General features: G+C 42.5%; 2 protein-coding genes across 13 annotated transcripts in view; one reads left to right on the forward strand and one right to left on the reverse strand.

Annotated features, from left to right (window-relative positions):
- VAMP8 (vesicle associated membrane protein 8) overlaps window positions 1–26,022 on the reverse strand; it is a 500,499-nt gene that overhangs the window by 378,955 nt on the left and 95,522 nt on the right. The gene's annotated exons all lie outside the window — the stretch shown is intronic.
- The window catches only part of AAK1 (AP2 associated kinase 1), a 90,066-nt gene that overhangs the window by 41,686 nt on the left and 22,358 nt on the right, over window positions 1–26,022 (forward strand). For 5 of the 12 annotated variants that reach the window (XM_083812074.1, XM_083812079.1, XM_083812085.1 and 2 more), the window contains exons 7-17: window positions 1,237–1,318; window positions 3,760–3,892; window positions 4,882–4,985; window positions 5,872–5,951; window positions 7,440–7,594; window positions 7,691–7,965; window positions 8,815–9,030; window positions 11,017–11,246; window positions 11,882–12,039; window positions 12,415–12,534; window positions 14,064–14,159. In XM_083812074.1, coding sequence (XP_083668200.1) covers window positions 1,237–1,318; window positions 3,760–3,892; window positions 4,882–4,985; window positions 5,872–5,951; window positions 7,440–7,594; window positions 7,691–7,965; window positions 8,815–9,030; window positions 11,017–11,246; window positions 11,882–12,039; window positions 12,415–12,534; window positions 14,064–14,159 — 1,649 coding nt within the window. Of the gene's footprint in view, window positions 1–1,236; window positions 1,319–3,759; window positions 3,893–4,881; window positions 4,986–5,871; window positions 5,952–7,439; window positions 7,595–7,690; window positions 7,966–8,814; window positions 9,031–11,016; window positions 11,247–11,881; window positions 12,040–12,414; window positions 12,535–13,128; window positions 14,160–14,241; window positions 26,018–26,022 lie in introns of those variants that run through there. The other 7 variants (XM_083812078.1, XM_083812081.1, XM_083812082.1 and 4 more) reach the window with 3 other exon arrangements.

The following is a 26,022-nucleotide window of genomic DNA, read 5'->3' on the forward strand; positions in this document are numbered from 1 at the left end:
GCTGAGTGTAACAATGCAGGGAAGTTGCCCACCTTGATAAGGTAGTGCTTGGTTACGTGTGAAATCAGTCTGGCTCTGTCCCTCATCTATCGTGGTTTCTTTGAGCTGCAAACATAGCAAATGACAAAAATGCCTGTCCTCCATGGGCTGCTCATGTTAAAACCCCGCAGTGACATGGCCCAGTTTCTCAACTCTCTGTAGAAAGTGGATGGATCTTGAGGTGTTTAATTTGGCTCAGATAGAGTGGTTACAGTGAGGTGTGCCTAGATATGCTTTTAAAAGGGGAACTCAACTCATAGTCCAGTAGGGCCTAGATCAGGGATGGACCCGATGCCATGTCCTTGCTCTTGCTTTAGTTTTAAGAGCATCTCTACTGCGTACTTTCCAGCACTGTTAGTGCAATGCTCTGGCTGGAAAGCAGTGTGTTACAAATGTGTGCAAATGCTTCCTTTTTGTTAGGATTCAATTATAAGTGCATGGATTTCCTAGACGTGCTTGACTGAAATTTTCAGAGCTCTCTTAGTCTTGCTTTGCAGTCCCTTTGGAATGCCATATTTGTATGCTTATTAACAAGCCTACAGAAACTTTGCCCTTAGCAATGCTTTCTTGTGATAAAGACAAATAGCATGGAAGGTGCTACTGCAGAAATTACAAGGTTTCTTCCTACCAGTAGGTCTGTAAGAATCTCAAACTGTCTCTGTTTCTATCTTCTATAGCTCTAGTAACTTGCTAAAATGTGGCAGACTCTATTTCCAGTTTGAGCTCCAAAATAACCTTTCCTGTGTCCATAATGACTCCAATTAGGAATCCTGGTATGGAAGTCTACTTATTAGGAGCCATGTATCCAGTTACAATATTTGTAGGTTGGCCAAAGCCCCAGCAGTAAGGACATTGCAGAGGACATTTGACTACTGACTTTGTTAATATTGTGAATACTTGAAAGTTTCTGTTTTAGTTCTTAAAATGACTGTCCTGTTTTGTGAGTAAATTTCTTGCTATTGAAAGGACCTTGGCTATTGCTTTGGTTTCCCAGGGTGGTTTGCAGTGGTCAATATTTTCTAGTTAGAGGCATGCAGCAGAAGCTGTTATTGATTAAAAAAAAATAAATCATTTATGTTTAGTATTTGCCCTAAAACAAATAGGGAAAGAATGAATTTTGAACTATTTTAAAATGTGGGGTGGTGGAAATGCTTCTGCTATCAATTTTGAACTCACTGATGGATCTTTTTTCTACAGGTACACTACGTTATCCTACAGAGCACCAGAAATGGTCAACCTGTATAGTGGCAAACTTATTACTACAAAAGCAGACATATGGGTATGTATAAAACCCAGTTAACATAAAATCAGGCTGCAGCTTGATTTCCTTATCATAATGACAGAGTAACTTTCTGGCTTGGACTAACCTAGTTTTCATAAAAGACTGGACAGTTCCTGAATAAAGAGTTCCTCTGCTTGACACTTCTGATAAGTTACTGCTAAACGGGCTGGTATGTGGATAAAACACGATTGGTTCTTTGCATGCTGTCTTGCATGTGGTTTTAATATAGAGATGTATGAAATGTCAGGGTTGAACAATGCAAACCTGATTTCATGTCATAAAACAGATAAAACAGAAAATTCAGGGTCTTGTGACTTCTTGTGCCTTGGTTGGACAGTCACGTGAAATTAAAGTCACTGGTCATCAGAAGATAGAAAATGGAGAAAATAGACCGTCCCCAAGAAATAACAGTATGCTTCTCCTGGACAGTGTAATGCAGCTCAGCGTTGTCAAACCTGGCCAAAGACCAAGCTTTTGCACTGCTGTTTCTAATGATTAGTGCAGCCTTGCTGTGGTGTTCATGTTGAAAGCAAAGTGCACCTGGATTACTGGTTAAATTACTGGATAACCTAGTCAAGGAAGGTAGGCTTGCTTTTAGTTGTGATGGAGGTGGAAAAAAGCCTGTGCTGTCTCTAGTGTAGTGGCAAGTCAGCAAAAGAGTTTTTTGTTTAAAATGCTATTTCAGAGTGTGTTTGTATAGTTTCTAAAGCCCTGAGCTGGGAAATAACAAAGCGGAAGCAGTATAAGGAGAGGTTTAATGTGTCCTCAATAGTTGTGTGTCTGCATATGCAAGAGGCAAAATAGCTGGCATGGCATCTGCTGGGAAGAGTCCTCCATCCTATCTGTGAGATCAGCCAAGAGTCAGGAATGTAGCAGCTCCTATGGGGCTCTTGCACTGCTGAGTTCAGCAGGAGGTTTGTGGAACTGGGCCCTGTACCAGTGTCAGGTCACTTGCCTTGCTGAGACCTAGAGAGGGGAGGTCACAGCTGTAACACTGTGAAAAGATTGTCAGGGCCTCCGAGGCAGCTAGAGGAGAACCCAAGGTTTGCGCTCCTTGTGATAATGGGGAGGGGTAGAGATGCAGATGCTCAAACTGTCCTCCTCTTCCTGATGTGGAAGGAATTCTCTTCAAGTGACCTGCTGAGTGTTTCCAAACAAGCACGCAGTGTTGCGCACAGTGGGGCCTCAACTTTAGGGCCTATTGCAGTGGCTGTCCTGCTTGTAATCTCTCTTTCCTCAAATTTCATTGAGGTTATTTTAAACGAGTGCAATTTAATTGTGAAATCCTATGACAAAAAATACAAGCAGATGATGAGTTGCTTAGGATTAGGAAACGTGTTCCCCCTCTCCTCTTTGGGATGGTGGCAGTGTTTCATAATTAGCCATTTGTACAAATTTTCCATTTTATTTTCAGATAGGTGGTTCTCCTTGCTGTCAAAAGCAGCCTGAAAATAGATGGAACAATGATAGAACCTAGCAGCCTGCAGACATATCTGTATACCTCTCTGGTACACAATTATAATGGTTGAAAGGTTGTGTGAACTGGTACAGCTTAAGCTTGGTTGTGGGAAAAGAATTTGCAGGGAGCTTTGTGCTGTTTCACACGTCCCTGAGTTAGAGATAATGAGGAAAACAGCGGTAGAACCAAAAACTTGAGCAAGGTCAAGATAAAATAAATTGGCTACAGTGTTAAAGATGAGCTTTGGGCAGTGGCCAGTTGCTGGCTGGCTCGAGGCGCGTGTCCGAGGGTCTCTAACCAATTGTATGACAGATTTGGGTGCATGGACAGCGCGTGGGGCTACGGGGAAAGTATATGTAGTAGTGAAAAAGGGCGATAAAGGTCTCCCATTCAAGAACCATCAGGAGTCCGTGTCTTTCATCCCTTCACTTGGTAACCAGTTTTTGCTTTTTTTTTTTGTCAGAATAAAAGTATTAAGGATGATAGATGACATTTATTTTTGCTATTAACTTTGCTTTTTTACTCTTGATATGTTGAGAATAGAAAAAAATTCTTCTGTGTACCTATGTGTAGTAACATATACCAGTGTAAGGTCTGTGTAGATTTGGAGATCTTGCTTTATACCTGCTTCTGTCCTGTTCTTAGTACGCCTCAGGCTTTGCCAGTTTAAGGAGAAGGGTTGCACTACGCACAGTGCTATGTGGAACTGTGGGTTGTGTGTGGCGCTACTCATCTGATCCCCACTGCCTGTGGTATCTCAGCTTAGTGAGGGAGAGCTCTTCATGTATGTATCTTCTCATATAACTACGTTTTCAGTCAACCAAAGGGATGTTAAAATGTAGGCTTGAGGTCATGCAGGACCACTGTGATCGAACAAGCTAGAGTACTTTTTCCCTGTTATCTTCAATGGTATTTGAGTTGTGTGATTCCCTGCTTTGCTTCAGTTTGTTAAATCACCTGCTCTGTTCTCTCTCTTTAGGCACTTGGCTGTTTGCTGTATAAGTTGTGTTACTTCACCTTGCCGTTTGGGGAGAGTCAGGTGGCAATCTGTGATGGCAATTTCACCATTCCAGATAATTCTCGGCATTCGCAAGACATGCACTGCCTCATCCGTGAGTGTGTCTCTGACAGTGGCTTAATCTACTTCTACGGAGCTTTGAAAAAAAAATAGCATTTTGTTTTCATATTCCCTGCTCCCACAGCAAAACAGTTGCTGTTTTGCACATCTTGTAAGAGGCTTGCTTGCACACAGGGATGGATAAAATCATCTTCTAGTAGCTTGGGAGATGACTCTTCAAAAGACAGTTACAGCAAAGATTTCTGTTTGGCTGGGCTGTAGTGAACTCTGAAAAGGAAGGAAAACAGGCAACCACTTGGTTTAAGAGTCTACAGAAACTTGCACAATAAGCCTATTTATGCAGAAACGTATTTCTCCAGTAATAAATCTATTTGGATAAGGAACTGAAAAGAACCACAGTGACTTAGACTAGCGATAAGAATTCGTCTTCTGTGAATTGAGAAACAGAACTGATTTATAAATAACCTACTGCCTAGAGTGAATGTGTAATTAAGGGTACAATGCATTACTCTTGGCAAAGCTGGGGCAGCTCTCTTGTTTTTAGTACAGCGTTTGTTTTTTTTATTATTATTTTTTTTAGCTATAATCTTGAGTAACAGAATTGGATGTGTTTTCAAAGCAGCCTGGTATTTTTTTGCCTTATGCAAAGGCAATGGTATGCCCCACTGACACACCAGGGTTGGATCAAGCTCTTTTCCTGTGTGTTCACTTGGAAATGCAGAGGTCAAAACCAACACTATTCCCTGACCAAGCAGGGCTGCTTTTCCCCCTCCTTGCTTTGAGCTTTCAATAGCAGCTATGAAGTTATGCATAGCAGTGTTGGAAAATATTTCTTGGTCCATCCTGGCTGGCCATCTAGCCCCTTTCTCAGCTGATCCTGATGATCAGCTCGGTCCTGCTGACGATTGAATGGGTGCTTTGAAAGAGGCAAGGCACCCTGTTAGCATCTGCTTATGCTACAGCTGTAGCTCTGACTGCGAATCTGTTCTACTGCTCTGATGTTAACATCTTTATCTTTTAAAGGGTATATGCTTGAACCAGACCCTGATAAGAGACCTGATATTTATCAGGTCTCCTACTTTGCATTCAAATTGGCAAAGAAGGAATGCCCGGTCCAGAACGTCCAGGTGAGTAGCAAAGGAGTGGACTGATGTAGGGCATTGTGTAGGGAGGCTGGGGATGACAGTTGCTAAATATCGGGGATATTGCCATATTATCCCCCTGGTCTCTAGTCAGGAGGCTCTATTTCATTTTTTGTGATTAGCAGTGCTGTTGTTTTGTTGTTGTTGTTTCTTATTTCTGTCTGTCTCCAATTTGCTTCCTTGCCCAGTTAACAGCGTGAGGCCAACCAAGAGACCTTTTGCATGTGAACATGGAAAATTAGGCCATGCTTGTGAAACCAATTTGATTTCCAGGCAAACTCATCATAGCGTGTGTAATTTGCACTGCAGTTGGTTTTAAACATAGTGATTTTGTCTGCTGTCTGGCTGAGAATAGTCAACTTGCATTTGAACCACATCAGACCTTACACAACCATCTGCTTCTTCTTCACCTATCTTTACAGACTTCAATTGAAAAATGACAAGTTTTTTTTCAGTGTTATGTGTATCTGTGACATGAGATCTTTTGTTCTTTCCAGATGAGAAGAAACCTATTTTTTTTCCACGTGTCCAGTTGGTTATTTATGATCTTTATGAACAAAGCATTGTAATTATGCTTGTTTTTATAGCTGTATTAATAACTATTGCTGCCATTGTTCCCAGGTTGTCTTGTAAAACACCCAGGACATACTACAAAGCTTTGTGTTCAGATTCCACGGATAGTAGATTGTCAAAAAGCTGAACTGAATTTTTCCCTCTACCAAACAGCAAGGGTTTGTCTTACGTCCAGCATGAGGAATAGCTGCTATGGGGATCCTGCAATCTCCATGCTTCATAGTAGTGATTTCGCAAATGATTTCTGACTGTTTTTTTGCCCTCAAAGCGCTAAACCTAGTATTTTTGGGATCTGCAGAACTCTCCAATCCCTGCTAAGCTCCCAGACCCAGTCAAAGCAAGTGAAGCTGCTGCAAAGAAGAGTCAACCCAAGGCCAGGTAACTCCATCTTTATTACGCGCAGTGTTCTCTTTTTACTGTATGCTGTCTTTTGCCTTTTATTAAAAAAGACACTTGGTATATTTAGCTGCTTCCTTGTGAGTTTACATTTTTACGTTGAGACAAACACTGCAGTCCCGAGGCTTCTGCTTCAATGATGTAAATATCCATTGATCTGAAAGACAGAAAATGCAGATACTGGAAATTTGCGTGCCTGAGGACAGGGGATTTGGGCGATACTCAGCATGACTCAACAGCTAGACTTTTTGTACCGAAGGCATTGCATGAACTTCAAGTGCTGCCATCAGGCACTTAGGATGGATGACACAACAGATTCGTTTAAGGCAGTAAGTACCCAGAGTACCTAAGAGCAAAGTCAGGAGAAAGACTGCAGCTATCCTGCAGTGGGCCTGGAACTGGCCCAAAGAATGCAAGTTTTATGAGAAACCGCATCAGGGACTACTGCTGCTTGAGTTTGACCCTCAGCAGATGATAACCTGACCCAGTAATTACTGTGTGCAATTGCTGTGATTTCTGCACGAGCCATGTAATTTCTTCAGTGGTTACAGGGGGAGCCCAGGCAACCTCCATCTGAAGAGCCTAATTAGTGGGGAAACCACTGTACTGCTGTGGTGGTTCTTCTCTCCTGCTGCTGCTTGTTCTGCTTATGATATTGTAATGAGACACATAAATTTTGTTGGACAAAACTTACACCTTATTTTACTGCAAAGCATGACAGTAGTGGGCACTCCAAAAATGGTGTTTTTCTTCACTCTCTGAAATAGGGCATCTCTTCTCCTGTCTGTCAGGCCCAGGAGTTTGCTTTGTTTCTTTTTAAAATAGAACATGGCTACCCTCACGTTGATAGAACAACTTGTTATCTAACAAAGAAACATAGACACAGAAGGGGACAATAATACCTGGCTTCTTGGCTCTGTTACAGTCTATTGTTGGAGGACAATAAATGTTGAGCAATGATCAGAGGAGGTCCAGTGACCTGATTCTGGGATAGATGTACTAAAGTTAAGGTATTTCTAAAGATGCCAATTCAGACAACTCTGCCCAAAGGTACCAGCTGCTCTTAAGCTTACTTATTATAACCATCATCTGCTCATCTGTAACTCTAAGTGGCTTTAAACAGTACGTAGTAGCAAATATTTGAGTTGAGTGATTTTGACAAGTTCCCACTGTCCACTGGGAGAAGATACCGCAATGGGCAAAATCATTAAAATGATTGTGTTGGATTAATTGTTGTGAATGCATACATTAAGTTTTACTGTGCTTCCAGTTTTGTGGAAGGGGTTGACCGGTGTATCTGGATGCATGTAAGAGTTTCACCTTTATCATTTTATCACCTTTACAGCTGAAGTATGGATGAGTTTTTATCCCATACTGTGTGCTGCTTGTAACAGCTCTCAGGCTAACAAGGACTGCTTTTACTGCTCCAGCTGCTGTTTTTCTCATTTTAATTGTTACATTGTTTTCTAGGTTGACAGATCCCATTCCTACAACAGAGACGTCCATAGCACCCCGCCAGAGACCTAAAGCAGGACAGACACAACCCAACCCTGGAATTTTACCCATTCAGCCAGCCCTCACGCCTAGAAAGAGACCCACAAGCCAAGCAGCAATTCAGCCACAAGGTGAGACTCTTGTATGTGCAATACCTTCCTGACAGGCACTGTGTATGGCTGCGATGTGGTGCTGATATCTCTGATGGATCTGTTTTCTTCTTTCAGTTGCAGGGCCTGCTGCCTTGGGCAGTGGTCAGCCTTCCCTCCCTGCAAGTGTTCCCCAGCAAAAAGCAGCACCTCAACAGACTCCGGCACAGCCACAAGCCAAACAAGCTCCAGCTCCCCAGCAGGCATCACAGGCACAGCCCCAGGTCCCTTCTGCTCAGCCACAAGCCACACCTCAACACCAACAGCAGCTTTTCTTGAAGCAGCAGCTACTGCAGCAGCAGCAGCAACAGGCTGCATATTACCAGCAGCAGCAGATGATGCAAGCTCAGCAGGTGAAAAACATACGACCATGTTTGTTGCATTATTCCTATGCTAAAGGCCTGCAGGACCACATCCTTGCATTTATATCAGGTCCTCTACTTTCGTTTTGTGTTTTGGGGAGTAGTTTTATACATAGTTTTTAGGTGTTTTCCAATGCATCTCCAGTTCTCCAGCAAGATTTTCCTTGCTTAAACAAGGCTGGCATTTTTAATTGTTAGTGTAGAAGGCCTTGAGATATTTTTGTCATATATAAAACCTTAGCCAGCACTGCTTCTTTTATAGCTCAAAGTATTTCAAAGTCTTGAGGTCAGCACTTAACTGATGAGCAAAGGTGTACAATTTCTTTTCTGCTCTTTGTGATATAAGAAACCTGGCATTCCTTTTCAATGGTCAGGTCTGTTTGTGTGGTAGATGGTGGTGTTAGGGAGGCCTGTGAAAACATTGTGTGTTAGACAAATCCCATTGTGTAGGATTTGTCTAGGTAAGAGTTGAGTGCTTATCTGAAGTGTTTATAGCAGCACAGGTCACTGCTAAAGCATATTTAACAATGGAAGCAAAGGGGTGGTGAATCTTGCTGTCCTGGAGAAAGGTTTGGAATAAACAAAAATGGGAAAAGAACACCGCAGAACAGTGTGCCATGGGAGCCCACTACAGACAGGTGTAACACAGAAAGGATCTACCATTAGACAAGAAGGCTATTTTCCACCACTCCTCTGCAGGTGGTCTTCAATCCATCACAACCTTTTACTGCTTTGCCACTTGCAGTAGCTTTACCCAGTCCTATGGCTGGCCCCTGAGTTCTGGTGATGGCACCCCAGTTCCCAGCTTAGCAACAAGTGTCTCAACTGGTTGTTTCCCAGTTCCCAGTGATGCAGCAAGGAGTGCCAGCACAGCAGCAGCTGATGCAGAACTACTACCAGCAGCAGCAGCAACAACAGCAGCAGCAGATGATGGCCCAGCAGGCAGCAATGCAGCAGAAGACAGCAGTAGCAGCAGTTCAGCAAAAGCAACAGACTCCAGCACCTCCACAGACCCAGCAAAGTGCGGCCCAGCCAACGCCACAGCAGGAACAAGTGGTAAGAGCCTGGCAGGAAGGAAACAGTATCTGATGACCTTCAGCTCTGCAATATTTGAGTCCAAACTAAGGATCAGTGTTTGCTTGCTTGCTTCCTGAGTTGCCAGTCATTCAGGACCCAGTTCATCTCTTGGGTATGCTTTTTTGAAGTGACATCATGAATTAATTTGACTAGTAAAACTCTAAGCAAGTGACCTGAGCAAAGCTGGGGAAACCTTCCTCGTCTCGCTCTTTCTGTGTTGTCTTAAGGCTCCGTCATATTCACACATGCACTTTAATATTAACTTTCAGCACTGAGCTGCTTGTTAGCAGCTGATGAGATAGGAGTTGTTGTGTTCCTGGTCTTCTTACTGATTTGCTGAATGACCTGCGGCAAGTCAGTCTATTAAAATCTGTGTGAGTTATCAGTAACTCTGGACAGATTTTGGATGAAGCCCGTTATTGCCCTGTTCCTTTTAAGGGAGAAATGCCTGACATGTAGTACTGAAGCACATCTCTAAAGAATTTTGCTCTGATTCACTAGCACAAAAATATTCCTTATTTTATTAAATCAGCTGGACTGAAATTAGCCTCATCCCCTCCACCCCCAGAAGACTCATCATAATAGGTGCATCTGGAGACTTCTACTCCTGTAGCAGTAAGAAGAGTGGTGGATGGGTCATTTTAAAAAAATAGTAGGATATCATCTCTAAAAGAGCAGACTCTCTGAGCAGAAGATACCAAGCTACCTGTCAAAACCTTTTCATGCTGCAGGACTTCAGCTTAATAAGCTCTGCATTCATTTCTGTGGAGATTTTGGCACTGCCCTTTTATTTCTCAGCACCAAATGTACTGTTCTGCAGTGACCTATATATCAAGATATAAGGTGGGTGCATCAGAAGCAGTCAGGTCAGCTTGCTTCTCAGCCACACTGAATTAGTCTGCCTGAAAATGCCAGATAAAAAGCAAGGCAGCTAACCACTTGTTTGCCTTGCCCCACTGTAGTTAAGCATCACATTGGAAATGTAACTCTTTTCTCATTGCCCTCTTAGGTATTTCCAAGTTTTGCATCCATCTTCCATGGTTGAAAATGTCCTGCGATGATACTGAATGGGGAATAGGGAGCTCTAGTATCCAGGCAGTAGAGGTGACACGCACAGCTTTCTGCTCTTTGCATCCAGGTTTCCCCTCTTTAAATCCCCCCAATGACTGGATCATGCTATCTCACTGACACTAATTTTATTTTTTTAAATTGCATCTGAAGTGATGTTGTTTATAACTACAAAAGAGTATTGAAAGCATTTATGGGTTTGTGATTTTAATACAAACAAGTCTGAAGTAATGAAAATATAAAATTGGTTTGAGAAACGTCTTGAAGTTTTCAAAGGCTTTGTAGTTGGACTTCTGGTTTACACCTAAGCCAAACATGCTTGTTTTTTTTTTCTGCACATGAAAATGGCAAATGTTGCTCCCAGGGTCCTTGTGTCCTTGCTTTTTCTTGCTTGGGTAGAAAACTAAGCTTTTTGCATGAAATTTTTTACAGAAATCCTCTACTCCTTTAGGAATTGAACCCAACCACACACTATCTACTCTTCACCTTGTTCCATTCTATATGTCTGCATAGCAAAATTTCTGCACACTATGATCTGATTTCTATGGTCTACACTGGACTTTGGCCTCTTTACCCTTGATCGAGTTTCTGAGGGCAGTTGACCTTTAATAACCATAGGGGAGAGAGTTTCTTCTTGTGCAACTGTAGTAATGCTGAAATACTATAGACCAGCTATTGCCAGCACTCCACCTCCCTAGATGCTTCTTAATTGTTGTTTTGGTGTGGTATTGTTTTTTGTTGTTGTGGTGGTATTGTTTTTTGTTGTTGTTGTTTGCTTAATTTCCCTCCAGACTATTCCTGATCTATGACTTGGAGGTCAGATCCTCCAGAAGATAGCCTTTTTTCCATCATTGCAGTTGTTCACAAAGATCATAACCATTTTACTTTCTGTCCTAGATGCAGGCACAAATAAGGCAACAACAAAAACCTCAAACCACACCACCTACAGCAGTTCAGGGGCAGAAGCTGGGTTCTCTCACCCCTCCATCCTCCCCCAAGACACAGCGTGCAGGACACAGGAGGATTCTGAGTGATGTGACCCACAGTGCTGTTTTTGGGGTTCCAGCCAGCAAGTCTACCCAGCTCCTGCAGGCAGCTGCTGCTGAAGCCAGTCTCAACAAGTCCAAGTAGGTGGCTGCTCAGCTGGTATCAAAGGGTATGGAAGGTGGGGGTACATGAGGCTCTCTGGGGACTTCCTGGGCTCAGCTCTGAGGTGAAGGTAGCAAACTCTGTGGTACAAGTCTTCGCGTTCCCAAGACCACAGTGCAGGGCTTGGCAGAAAGTCACAGAAAGTCTTCCTCAAGGGCAGAAGTCCTCCTGAATGTTTCTGCTCTCACAAAAGGCATAAGCAAGTGGGGCATTCCAGTGGATTACAAAAGTTCACGCTTCAGCTGTTCCACCAGTAGCCCTGGTGCATGCTTCATGCATGCTGCATAGCACCAGACCTTCAGCAGGAGCACTTGATACTTGTTCCTATAGTATCTACAGGCAGGAAGCCTCCACGTGGACATTGCAGAAAATTGTTTCGCATGGAGTGCTTATGATGCTCGTTTTAATCTTTGACATCAGCATGCTGAAACAGATTACAAATAGGTAAGGCTTGCTGGTCCTAGTGTTCTGGGTATGCGAGTACGATACCTTACACTGAGTGCTTTAAGTAGGAAGTAATTATAATGCAGTAGCTTGGACTAGGCTCATAGCGCTGGCCAGAGAATTTCAGATGGATTATTAATGACTGTTTGGTTGGGATGATCACATCCAGATCTGCTTCCACTACGCCCTCGGGTTCCCCAAGGACCTCACAGCAGAATGTCTATAACCCACCTGATGTCTCCACATGGAATCCATTTGATGATGATAACTTCTCCAAACTCACAGCTGAGGAGCTGCTGAACAAGGACTTTGCAAAGTTGGGCGATGGTAAGTTCGTGGAGGTAGTTTAATACTAGCCTGCTCTCGAAATGGAAAGTAGCATGGAATGATGCTTTGTCAGATGCTGCTGGGGTGCTCCCATGTTGTCACTGTCTGCTGTACCTGTACAAGCTAAATCCTTCCGATGTCTTGTCTCAACCCCTGTTCTCTGTTAAGCATGATCCTCAAAGGGAGAGCTACTAACTGCTCTTACTGTGGATCAGTTGGTTGTAGAAGCTGCAGTATAAATTCTGCTTCATCTGCAAGTAATGGTTTGCAGGAAAGGCCTAAAGTCAGTTACTGAAATAGCTTCTTAGAAGTATAGGTAAGTAAACAACCTTCGGAATGGAAGTTTTTCCCCTAAAACTGTGTCTGGCGTTTCAGGAAAAGCTCCAGAAAAGATGGGCAGTTCCACAGAGAACTTGATTCTGGGTTTCCAGCCAGCTTCTTCTGCAACTCAGCCAGATGCATTTGGTGGCTCTTCTTCCTTCACTGCTGGAACAGGTGAGTTGGAGTATGTTCTATAGGGCAATGCCTTGGACAGCACTGCTGAAAAGTGGCAACTCTGTCATATCTTCTTTGAAAGGAGGTAAAACTGATACAAAGTGAGCTGGGTCTTGGAGAACTGAGAACTCCAGGATAGGGTTGGCTCCTCAGCAGAGAAGGGCACATAGACTTGTCACAGTTCAGTAGTAGAGTAGGGATGCACCATCTATAGGCAGAAGTGGAGTTTTTGATGAGGTAAGAGACTTAGCGAACCTTTGAAGTTCACAAGAAAGCTACTTATGTTGAAGTACCACATGGCTCACTACTGGGAGTAAAATATGCAGTGTGCAATAAGGGGTTTGGACTCAGATGTCTAAGGAGCTTTTGTGTGGAGGCCTCTCTGTGGGGCCCTGTCTGGTATCTCCTTTGGTACTTTGGTGCCTGGGTTCTGCCCTGAGCAGCCCCTTCTGTGCTGGGAAAACTCAGTGAGGGCTGCTGCTCATTTCTAGTTCTTCAGCTCCAGGAGTTCTCACTGGATGCAATAATGACCTGGGAAGCGCAGTAGTGGCAAGCTGCTTACAGCAGCCCTAAGTGCTCTCCCGTCTCATGCAGCCATTTTCACCAGTGAAAAATGCAACTGTTTGATACTTCCTCACCAAAGCAGACCAACTGTTGGCAAATGAAGCCCTGGGAAGAGACTGAAGAATCATTGAAGTCTTCTTCAAGGGACAAGAAGACACAAATCCATTTACACTTGCTTCTGTTCATGATGAGAGATTTAGAGGAGCTTATAACTGAGCTTGGTAGTATTGGCTCTTACCTGAGAATTTAGTAGTTGAAGTCCATGATGCAAGAGGGCTCTAGGCAGTTGCTCTGAGTTTTTTCCAGTTGTTCACTGCCCTGTGAACAGTTCATGATGTTTCATCAACCTTCTTAGAGTGATGCTGAGTAACAGCAGCCCTGGATTCAGCTGTAACATGCTTTCTGCAAAGTTTGAGAAGTACCCACGCATTCTGGGCTTTCTGGATCTTGCAGCATATTCAGTTCTTTTAGTAGTTATCTTTAAAATTTGCCCCTGGACTCTCCTGTCCTGTAGTCTGATATAGAAAGGTGCTTTGGAAATTCAGTGCTGGCACTAAGATGGACACTTCTAGCCCTTTTCATTTTCTTTCCTCTTAAATATGAGCCTGTCTAAGCCTCTCTGATGCTAGATGCTGTATCTCGTTTCAGACAAAAGAGGCCCAACAAGGGGGCTGGTCTTTTGTCAAGGTATTTCACTTTCTGTTCTCCTGTAAATCAAGATAATGGTACTTCCCTTTCCAGGAATATTTTGAGATCTGTTGGTTAAACTGTGTTGGAGATCTATATGTTAATATTGTTGTTTTTTTCCTTTTCCCTAGCAACATAAACTTGTTCCGAGTGTGTTGCCAGGCCATAGCTTGGACTCTGTACTACTGAGCTGTGTCTCAGCGTTTAGATTTTGCTTGATGCTTTCTGCTTTTCTCTCTTCCCTGTTTCACTCTGCCTTTTCTCTTCATGACTACCAGCTGAAAAAACGAAAGACATTCTGAATTTGGACACTAGCCCTCCTCTTCTGACTGTGCCTGATCCTTTCATTCCTCTCCCATTATCCGACACACCAGGTAACCAGAACTGAATTTATGGAGTTGGGGGGAGATTGTTGTCGCTAGTTTTCTATTCTTAATCTTACAGTTCTGTTTCTAGGCGCACCCGAAACCCTGGGCTTTTGTCAGTAGTGCTGGGCAATGACAAGTTCTGCTGAACTCAGTGGTAGTGATGATGTTCAGTGCCAGAATGTGCTACGCATCTGCATGGTGGTGAGCAGTGCACGAGAGCCTTTGGTTTTCATGGCAGCCCCAAGGGCTATCAGATTGCTTCTAACACCAACTATGTTGCTGTTTCTAAAGGTTCAGTATTCAAAACCAAAAATAATCATTGAGTCAAAATTACCAGTGCTCACCTAAACCATTTTCAAATTAGTCTCTAACTTTGAAATTGCAGTTTTCATTATTGTTAATATTTCTGTTCTGTAAGAGTCAGTGTTTCTTTGGCTTTCAAAGCCTATTGCAAATGCTTGATTCATTTGAAGCACAAGTTAACATGTAACCTTTTCTGATTTGGCAAAATTCTCTAGTGCAGTTGGTAGCTATTTCCATTTACTTTGCAGTTCTACTTGAAAGTCTTTCCTGTGTGGTTATTTCTGACTGCAGCAGCCAACACTTTTTAGCACAAGATTATGTAAGTGCTTAGGAGCTTATTTGCAAATCAGTACGATTTGGAATATGGCAATGTTCTTATCTTGAAGTTTCTCTAAGCCCTCGCTTGAATGTGCGCGACAGGTCCCTTCTTGTCAGCCATCCCCAGAGGACAAGTGCTTGTTACAGCCCTCACCCTTGTCCTCAGCTCAAGCTCCGAGTAGTTGGTAGTTGGACTGTGGAGAACCCAAGCTTCAAACAGATGTATTTGTAAAGATCACACCTCTCCATGGAAAGTTAAGCGATTCAGGAGAAAAATCTATTTTTTCTGTAGTTTAGTTGGGCTTGTTTCATTCTGATGATGCTCAAAGAGTATGAGAAATGCATTACAGCTGAAAAGGAGTTTTCTCAAAGTTCAGCATTTGAATAAATGAAGCAGAACTTACGGACAGCCTCTCTCTCCTATGTGAGTGCTTGTTGGGAGCTGACCTGCCTGGCACTAATTTGAAAAGAACCTATAGAAGATTTTGTGCAGGTTGTACGCTCTTTTCTTTTTTTTAATTTTTCCCCGAATGCTAGTGGAAGTGCTGGTTTTCATGACTTGAAGACTGACAGCCCAGGCTACTGTTTAGTTCTCTGCTGATGTGCTCAACGTAAACAGTTAAGCACCAAGCTGGTGGTTTTCCTTTATTGCCTACTGCATTTTGATACAGTGCAACCATACAAAGCAGCAGTCGCAGCCTGAGCTGCGGGAGCTCTGAGATTATTTGTGGTACAGAAACCACCGCAAAGAAATTGTCTTTCAGCCCTGCCCTTGGGTGTGAATAATGGGAGGAGCAGTTGTCGGCAGTTTTTGTAGTGCCAGGTTGCTTGTCCCACGGATTTGTCCCAGACTGGTTGCATATCTTTGCAGGCAGGTGCTAAACCTTTGGCAAATCTCTTTGCCTGCCCGTGTCAGTGCTACTGAGTTATGTTGGTCTGCTTCCGTAGGGGCAAAAGTGTGTGAGAGATCTGTTTTTGTTGGCTCCCTGCAAATTGCTGTGAAGACATCTGATTTTTAGTTTTTTTACTTTATTGAACATCAAATTTGATGAGGCCAGAAGCTTGTGAAAGTTTCGAATGTTTTCAAGGGTCAGAGCTGCAGACTTATCCTTAGTCTTGAAAACTGAGAGGGTTTGTCTGAGTTTGTAGATGAAACAGAAAAGATTAAACAATAAAAATAAAAAATTCCTCGTTTTGGACTCAGGTTTTCAATCTATCATGCAGAAACAGAGTGACCTTTGTGCTTGTGTGCCTGCATTACCTGTACTGTGTGCCTTGTGCAGAACATCCCCACAGCGAGCAGAGTGGATGTGAAAGGCATTCTTTTAGTTGTGCTCCGTGGGTCAGTAGGGTTGGGACTGACTTATGGCTCTTAGTATGCCAGCATCTCCTATTGCACGTTACTAAGCTGCCTTAGTTTTGCACAAAAGCAGCGGAGTTATGTTTAAATGCTTGCTAAGTATTTGCTTTCTCTTCAGAGTATTTTTATTTCTGAGAAAACATTGATTACAAATCCCATTGCTCTGACAACATTTTACATCTTTTTTTTTTTTGACTGTGGGTGTGGATAGCCCTTTTGGAAGTAAAAGCGTGAGCTTGTACCTCTTGGTCACAAGAGCAGTGTTGTTCAGTAAGGCTTTCAGTACAGGCATAAGTGAGGCTTTGATTTGGTATTTTCCCTGTTTGCCATACGGAGCCAGCTACATCAGCTCTATGTGCTCTAAGCCTGTCACAGCTGATGTCTGGCTGAGAGCTCAGCTTCTTTTTTTGCCACAAACTTGCTCCCTTTGCTGGCACCTGAGGATGCAGGTGGCATTGCTCGAATGTTGGCTGGAGACCTACCTCCTTGTGCTTTCCTACCTTTCCTCAGTACGCACAGATGGAAAGACAAGCCTATCTATATCAGATTCCTGAGAAATAAGTAAACAGTGCTTAACGCATTGTGAATAGCCATAGGATCCATCCCCAGACAGCCTAAATATGTTCAAATGGAGAAGAACGTCAGTATTGAGCCACAGGCAACAGACACAGCTTTAAGTATGACTGCTCAGATGTCGTCGGTTCAGCAAGATCACATTTCTGGTTCTGTGGAGTCAGTTAAACACACGGCAAAGACAAACCTTGGACAGCAGGTTCTAGCAGGCAGTGCTGTTTCTGTGGATCGTGGTGTAGGAGATACACAGAATCCTAGAGGAGGTTGGTTTTAATTTGTTACAGCTAATGGGCTTTTTCAGTAAAAGTGTTCCTAGAGAGGAGGAAATGTAGCACCCTACAGAGGGCAGAAATACCAGCTCTGGGCAATAATCAAGTGGTAGTAGAATGTTTTTCAGTATATTTCTCCTTCTCCATTGTGTAATGGCTACAATTCTTAATGGAATTGTAACTCATAAGAGGCGGTGGCAAGAGTGTGAGTACAGCAAAACATCTGTTAAAATAAGGAAGACTCAAATATTCATGCTGAAAACATTTTTCCCTTTGCATGTAGGAAAGTGAGCCAAGTCCTTCTTAATAAGCTTATTGCAGGCTTCACTGCTGGTTAATCATAACGGAGTATTTGATCAGAATGGTAATTTTTCTGCTTCATGTCGCTACTTAATACCTATCAATATGCATTTAGCTTGTGCGAGCATGGGAGGGTAAATTATGCACCAGGTATTCTGGAGACCTGAAATTAAAGAGGGTTATGAAGCTTAACGACAGATTGTTCTCTGCGTCATTGGGACTCCACTCTGTGAATAGTCTCAGGTCTATTTTTTATGTGTAGTTGTTTTGTTTCTTTTGACTTTATTTCTGCTGGTATGGATGGGCTCCAGAAATAGTTAATGAGGTTTGACCCAGAGCATGCGAATGCTTCTGTTTTAGCATATATTCATTATTAACTGCTGAAACTGAACACGCTGATGTGCTTGCTGTCTTGCCATCATTATCTGCACCCTTAAGTCATCTGTTAGGATACATCTAGAGCCTTTCCTGACGTTCTTTATCTAGAAACATCTGCTCAGATAAAAAAGTTTTTGACTAAGTGAAGGGTGGAGCCAGTGGAATGCCCTCTGAGATATTGCCAAAAACATTCCTTTCCAATTGTTTGAGGTTTTGTTTGGGGTGGGGGGGTCTGCTTTTCCAGTCCCAGAGCAATGTTCTTCTCCAGGTACCCTGTGCTATCAGGCCTGGCTTATTCTCTCTTCTCTGCAGGAGCAGAGAGAGCTGAGGTGGTGGGTGTGGGTCCTTGGCAGAGCAAGCAAGGAGCAGCTGTCGAGCAGGAGCACTGCGGTGTGAGAGCAGAGAGAGAAAGAGCTCAGCTCCTCCCTGCTGCTGGCCGGAGAACAAACCCGCCTGTGCTCTGGCTGCGCCATGCTGATTCACGTGCAGGCTGAGGCCGTGCAAGCAGGGTGCTGCTGGTGGTCTTTCTGGGGTGTTACCTACCAAAACACCCCTTTCTCTTTAAAATAGGTCATTCTTTGCATGTTTACACAACCATTCACTCCCTGCAACAATTCAATATCTTAACTGCAGCTGAGAGACAAGTGTAGTTAGTTATTTGTTTGAAGAAAGGCAACACGAAGCAGCCTCCACAGTGCTTTTTTGGCCATAACAGAAAGTGAGATAAGAGAAATTCCCTGTCCGGCACAGTTAAATAAACATGCAAATATAGCTGGGGAGGGAAACACAGGCCAAGAAAGCATGCCTGTGCCGTCTGGGCACGACTGGATATTCGTGCTTTTGATGAAAAGACAAATAGTGTTGCTTATTAAAGAATCATCATCACGTTGGATCTTTGAGGCTTTTAAAAAGCACTTTGAGGATTATTTTTGCCTTTTTATTTCTTTCAAATGCCCGTGGACTTGTGTGCGTTTTAGAAAAGGATATTTCTCAGAGCTGAGGAAGTACATAGCTTGCAGTGCATCTTCAAAACAAAATGTTTATGTCCACACCTTTGGTCTGTTTCCTAGCCCTACCTAACAGAAATGTATGGGCCTGTTGTCCATTCCTGCTAAATGTACAGTTGGCTTCAAAAATAGGTGTTTTAAGCAAAACAGGAATATTTATTTTCCTCGTTGTCTTCTAATGTAAGACCTTCAGGAACAGGTTCTCTTAAGCTTTTTTTTTCCTCTAGGTTGCAAGCTGGAGGTGAGTTTCAGGCTACTGCAATGACTGAAGAACTAGAAACATGTAAAGAATCATGGAATGTTGAGATAGGTTGCCAAAGCTCTCAGTTTCTAGCATTTGGGAGCATGAGTTAGGACTCATATCACTGACGTCCTTGTCAAAACACACAAGTTCAGCTGCTTTAACGGGACCAGTATTGCCAGTGCAGTAGGGCTCTTGTTTGGCAAAAAATATCTGATGTTTTTAACCAGCATAATAACCCCCTCTACCCCAAGCCCACAAATTCTGAGAAGGTAACTCTACCAATCGATGTCAGGCTGTTTACAGTGGCTTTAAAAAAAAAAATAGTAGTAACTTGAATTCTAATGAGAAGTTCTGTTCCAAAATGACACATTGACTGGGCTTCAGGTTACTGCAGGCATGCATGAGCATGTTGTTGGGTACTAACAATTTGAGTTTACATTTTGGATTTGGAAGATGCAAAGTGGGTGCTACTCAGGTAGTTTCCTGGTGAATTAATTGCTGTATTATTAACTGACAGTACAGTATGGTGGTTTGATGATTTGGAGCAATAAAGCCAGTGGACCACAGGAACCCCAACTAAATGAGTGTAAATAGTCTCTAGTGTTGTTTCTGTCTGGGTTTTAATTTAATCGGGGTGGGAGGGGACATTTGACAAATATTATAGAACTTGAATATTATTAACTTGAAACAATAAAATTGTTCACTTTTGATCTCTTAAGGAAACACTTAAATGTTGTCTGACTATTCTCTATGGTATTTACAAAATCATGTGTGTCCATAAACATATATATATGTGTATTTTAAACGCATGTTACTTATTTTTTCTTCTCTATTTGTGCTATATAAGAAACAATTCCATTTGGCAGAAAATCTATTAGGAAAATGGAAGTCCAGTGCTTTCCCTTGATTAGTCAAAGTTCTCTGTGGCTGGATAATGTGCAAGGCTTCCTTTAATCTTTAATACTTGGTTAATCAATAGGCACAAATCTTCCTGAGTTACTAATCTATACCTTCCTTGGTAAGTTGCCCTCCCACTCACAGCACAGTTGACTTGGCAGCATTTTTTACAACCTTGTCTTTCTTTCTCAGTTGCCATCCGAAGAAAAGAACTCTGCTGTGTGCTCTATTGAATTGTCTTTCTTTTTGCTATTCCTCTGCAGTACACGAGTGAGTAACATTCTTACTGTGTGCGGTGCCTGGCTGGTGGACATCTTTTGGCTTTGAGATGTTGCATCTTGATTGTTTGGCATTTTACCCAAGTATGACAGGCTTTTGCCCTCCGTTTCCATTTTAACTTGCAAGTCTCTCGGGAATCTTTGTTCTTTCTAATAGCCTGCTCTAACTAAAAACCTATTTGCCTCCGCTATCTCTTGATTATTTTTTTCATCACTGTAGTTCTTCTTAAAAGGCTTTCTGCATATACTTTGCTTAAAGATATATCACCAAGTATAAATGCAGCATGCCAACTTAGTCTTTGGCAGTGGTGGTGTTGCAGGTGCAAAGTCTGTGCAAACTGACTAATTGTAAACCTCACAAATTAAATTGTGCATGATTTGGAAAAGAATGAAGAAAAAGATCAAAATGTTTTTTAATAAATTGTCCAAGACCTTATTCCTTAATCTATGTGTGGGGTCTGATCTTGCTTTCTTGTCCTGTGATATAAATTCAGAGTTAATTCTGCTGATGCTAAATGGTATTGCATCCTTCTTATATTGGTGCAAATCAGAGGAAAAGTTCTTGTGTTCATTCCCCAAGGAAGTGGTTTGGTTTTCAAGTTTGAGAAGCTACCAATGTCTACTTTTGGAGATGCCTCTGAGAGCTATTAGTTGTAGGTTATACTCTTGCTTTGCTTTTTCTGCAGTGTGTATTTTGCTCATTTTGATTGTGCTAGGGAAAAAGGCAGTAATTTCTTACTTGTGTGGAACTGGGAACTTAAGAATGAAGTGAGACATACTGCGGGCTTTTAGGTAAATGTGGCTAGGCTTCAGCTCTTGGAACAGCCGACAGAGAACTCTTTTTAATGCTTTCTGCATTCTTTTAAACAGAGATACCTCCTTAAGATTTGTTAAAGAATCTTGTTTACACAGCCAGCATCCTCACTAGCTGATGCAAAGCTGTAGCAAACTTGCTGCCATCCTGTCATGAGTGAAAACAGGCAAAAAAAAAAAAACAACAATAGAAAATGAAGTACCAAAGGTCAGATTGATCCTGTACCTGAATCAAGCTTACTTTCCCTGTGACCTGGGAAGCTTCTGGCAGACTTTTGGTAGGCCAACTGGGGATGAGGGTACCTCCAACAGAAAACCTCATGTGGGTGCACAGTTATCAAATAAATCACATTTCCTAGCTGGAGTTTGATAAAAGCCCTTTTTGAGAGCCCTTCAGGAGCTGTGTGATTGTTTTAAACGGGTTACATTTTCTTAACCTTGTTTATCCTTGGACTTATTCATATGCTTACATACTAATTGTCTGGATATGCTTATACGAGGCAGGAGGATCTCTGATACTACAAAACCTGAATTTAACAGCATGGTGACTGGTTCAGAATGTGCTTTGTCCATTTAAGCTCCAGTGATAGCTCTATACATGCACAAAATTAGTCGCAATGGATCCTGAAACTGCAGCATAGAAGAGGCTATTTTTTAATTTCTTGTTATGTTACTGTTTGCTGTATAACTGACCTCCTTTGGCATCGTGACTGTTTCCAAATCACATCCTGTGATTGTGTTCCTGCATGTCCTGAGAGTCACAAGAAACTGGTACCGTAGTGATAAAACATCTCTTGGTTTTACTGCAGTAGAAAATCTGTGCTAAGGGGATGGCAGATGGGAGAGGATGTTCTTCAGGTTGTACGTGGACCCAAGGCTGTATCATTCATCCTTTCTACAAATGGCAGATACACATAGCATTTTGTTTGCTTTATTGGTGGAATCTGTTCAGCGATTGATGATCGTTTCATATATGCATGACTTGGAACTGTGCATTTGTACAGATAATAGAAAGGAGATCACTAATCCCTGTTTTTCCTTCTTGCACTGCTGAATTTCTTATTCAAATTACTTAGCACTGTTGGCTTCTCTCCATCTCAACCATTACTTCACTTGAAGATGAAGCAGGTTTTCTCTTTTCTCTCTTAAACTTCTGCTAGATAATTCCTTTGGTAGCAGGACCCCCTATGCTGTTCAGTATCGTGAAAGAACCTAGTTTTTCTCTCAAGAGCTGTATATAATTAAACTGAAGTTGCCTAATTTTCCTGCAGAGGGAAACAGTCATATGTGCAGAGTATACCTGCCTTAAGTTACTGCTTTTATCATTGGAGCTCTTGCAGGGTAGAGACTTAAGAGTGGAATTTATATGTCACTGCAAAGGCATGTGCTGTTCTTGGGCTTAGGAATGTCTGATGTGGATTCTGAAAAACTTCATTTAGTGCACGTGTGTTTTTTAATAAGTGTGCTGTGCTAAAGAGACCAAACCTAACTGCTGTAGGAAGGTATTCCTGTTACCTCATGCGGAACCATGGTTTTCCCTGGGCCATCACTAACTATCCCTTAATTTCTAGTTAAACATCGTTTTCCCACTGCTTCAAGTGACTTTGCTGTTCCTCTATTGTGTCTGAACCCTACGGATTGGCACAAGATGATAGACAAAACAGAAACCCAGGAAACAAACTGCTAAACCTCAAAATAGACAGAAGCATATGATTTTTTTTGTTACTTTTGGTGTCTCCTTTCCCAATAATCCTGATGCCTTTTGTTTTTGTTGAACTTCTCAGCCTTACTCAAGAGGGATAAAGTTTCTTTTAATCATGCACTAAGGGGTCAAGTAACTACCTGTAGAAGTGTTGACAGATTAGAACCAACAATGAAGGAAACAAGAATGAGACAACTAACAGAACAAGACAAAGAACCACTGTCAGTCTAAAGCTTTGCATAAAGTCAGTTGAGCCCAGGGGATAGGAGGGAGAAGAATAACATGTTTATTCGTGTAATTTCTACTTGTTTAAAAAATGTTTGAGCTCAATATGTTACTTCCTATTTATCTGACCAAGAGACGGTTTCAATTTACACTATTGGGAAAAAGAAGGAAACTGTATTTGGAAAGGTAAGATTGAAGGAGGGAGACTTCAAGGAGCAAGACATTTGGAAATGGGATCATAAAAGGAATGATTTCAGGCAGTGTATACGTGGTTTTGAAGACGCAGCTTTTCAGGGCATTTGCATCAACCTGGGCATTTGGAAATGGGCCTTCTGTAAGAGCCTGCTTCTGAAGGGAGTATCATAGGTGTAAATTTCTAAAATGTAAGTACATTTGCTGCATACATACGTATCACTTCATAGCTTAGAAACTTCATCTTAAAACAGGAGCTAAACCCAATCTGTAATTGCACAACTCTGAGACAGTCCATGTTTTTCCCGCAGTTGTGTCCTGTGCCTTGCTCTCTGGATTACTTAATGTAAAGCACTCTTTAAGTCGATTGTACTCTGGATGAATACCTGTTATCTTTCCATTTTCCTTTTGGGAAAAAGACTTGAGCATGTTCCCTGTAATCTTGTCCCCACATTTCTTTCCTGTGTTGTCTTTTCCTAGCATCTTACAATCAGTTCTTAAAATCATAGAATCATGCAGGTTGGAAATGACCCCTACAATCTTCTAGTTCAACCTTTCACCTAGCACTGACAAGTCCACCACTAAACCACACGAGTAAGTTCTACATCTCCACGTTTCTTGAAGACCTCCAGGGATGGTGACTTCAGCCACTGCCCTGGGCAGCCTGTTCCAGTGCCACACAACCCTAGCTCCCTCAGCCGCTCCTCACAGGACTTGTGTTCCAGACCCTTCACCACCTTCGTAGCCCTTCTCTGGACATGCTCCAGGGCCTCGATGTCCTTCTTATACTGAGGGGCCCAAAGCTGAACACAGTAATCGAGGTGCAGCCTCACCAGAGCTGAGTACATGGGGACAGTCACTTCCCTAGTACTGCTGGCCACACTCTTCCTGATACAGCTCCTGATTCCTGTACTCAGCTCTGGTGAGGCTGCACCTCGAGTACTGTGTTCAGTTTTGGGCCCCTCATTACAAGAAAGACATTGAGGTGTTGAAGCGTGTCCAAAGAAGTGCAATAAAGCTGGTAAAGGGTCTGGAACACAAGTCCATTGAGGAGCGTCTGAGGGAAGTGGGGAAGAAGAGGCTCAGGGCAGACCTTATTGCTCTCTCCAGGTACCTGAAAGGAAGCTGTGGGGAGCTGGGGGTTGGCCTCTTCTCGCAGATAACTAGTGATAGGACTAGAGGGAATGACCTCAAGTTGTGCCAGGGGAGGTTTAGGTTGGAAATTAGGAGACATTTTTTCTCAGAGAGAGCAGTCGGGCATTGGAACGGGTTGCCCAGGGAAGTGGTGGAGTCACCGTCCCTGGGGGTGTTCAAGGAAAGGTTGGACCTGGCGCTTAGGGACATGGTTTAGTGGGTGACGTTAGTGGTAGGGAGACAGTTGGACCAGATGATCTTGGAGGTCTTTTCCAACCTTAATGATTCCATGATTCTGTGACAAGCCAGGATGCTGTTGGCCTTCTTAGTCACCCTAGCACGCTGCTGGCTTATATTCAGCCGGCTATCAACCAGTACCCCCAGGTCCCTTTCCACTGGGAAGCTTTCCAGCCACTCTTCCCCAGCCTGTAGCTTTGCGTGGTGTTGTTGTTCCCGAAGTGCAGGACCTAGCAGTTAACTTTGTTGAACCTCGTAGTATTGGCCTCTGCCCATTGGTCCAGCCTATCCAGATCCTCAAAACATAAATATAGATGTAAAAATGTTTTAAAGGCGTAGCTGTGGCATATGATAGCTTGTTCTAATGTTAGATTATAAATGTAGTCATTTTAACAAGTTGAAGTGACCAGATTTGTCCATAGGGAGCAAGTTTTATCAGTGCTGCTCTACTGAAGGTGATTAGTTCTAACAAATTCTGAAAATATCCCTCATCTTCTTGTTTGGTGAGAAAACCTTTGTAAAAGCTAAATAATTAAGCTCAGTATTGAAAACCTGGTTACTTTGATTGCAAAGTCACTCATCCACCAGATTAATAATTGAGATTAATTTTTTTTACACATGCAATCTAAATTTCTTTGCATGATGGATAATGGAAACCATGGGAGTCATGTAGCTGACAATGACATACCTGATTTTGAAACCTGATATTTGAAATAAGTAATTGGTAACTAGACAGCTCTTTAACCTGAGGGCAGGTTCTGATGCCTGGTACTGTAGTGTCTCAGTGTTTTCTGATTTTGCTTGAGCTCTTAAAGTGCTTAAGTATTTCATTTTTGAGAAAATTAATAGGAGTTGTAAACCTAGCTCTAGGTTCTGATCATCTGTCCCTCTTCTCATTAGATGAAGACTAACACAAATGAAGAGCTCCCGAGTACATGAGGGTGAGAAGGAATAGGGTTTTTTATTAGGTTTTCAGGGGGTCATGTTAAACCGTTGTGCTTCACATAGAAGTGAAGGAACTGTATGCTATTTTACAGTGGCTTCTTAGGGAGAGCAGTGCATAGTGGTTTGGATGTCCTCACAGAACCACAGAATTGTAGGGGTTAGAAGGGACCTCCAGAGATCATCGGGTCCAACCCCCCTGCCAAAGCAGGTTCCCTAGAGCAGGTTGCCCAGGTAGGCATCCAGATGGGCCTTGAATATCTCCAGAGAAGAGGACTCCACAACCTCCCTGGGCAGCCTGTTCCAGTGCTCTGTCATCCTCACCGTGAAGAAGTTCTTTTGCATGTTGGTGCAGAACTTCCTGTGATCCATTTTTTGGCCATTGCCCCTTGTCCTGTCCCCACAAACTACTGAAAAGAAGTTGGCCAAATCCCTCTGTCTCCCACACTTAAGGTATTTAAGTGTGTCTAGATTGTCTAGTGTATCTCAGCTGTCTAGATGACCATAGCCAGCTGGTGAATAGCGGACCCTGTCTTGAAATTATTTGATCTTTAGTGAAAATATGTTCTTTAGGGAATAGTGTTATTTGCACACAAGATTATGCAGATATTTTTCAGGAGCTGACTTAGTAGGTGATAAGCCACTGAACTGAGTACCAAATTAATGTTTTTGTTGTTGTTGTTTTTTTTTTTCTTTG

Source organism: Anser anser (genome assembly GCF_964211835.1).
Source record: "Anser anser genome assembly, chromosome: 26".
NCBI classification, from domain to species: domain Eukaryota; kingdom Metazoa; phylum Chordata; class Aves; order Anseriformes; family Anatidae; genus Anser; species Anser anser.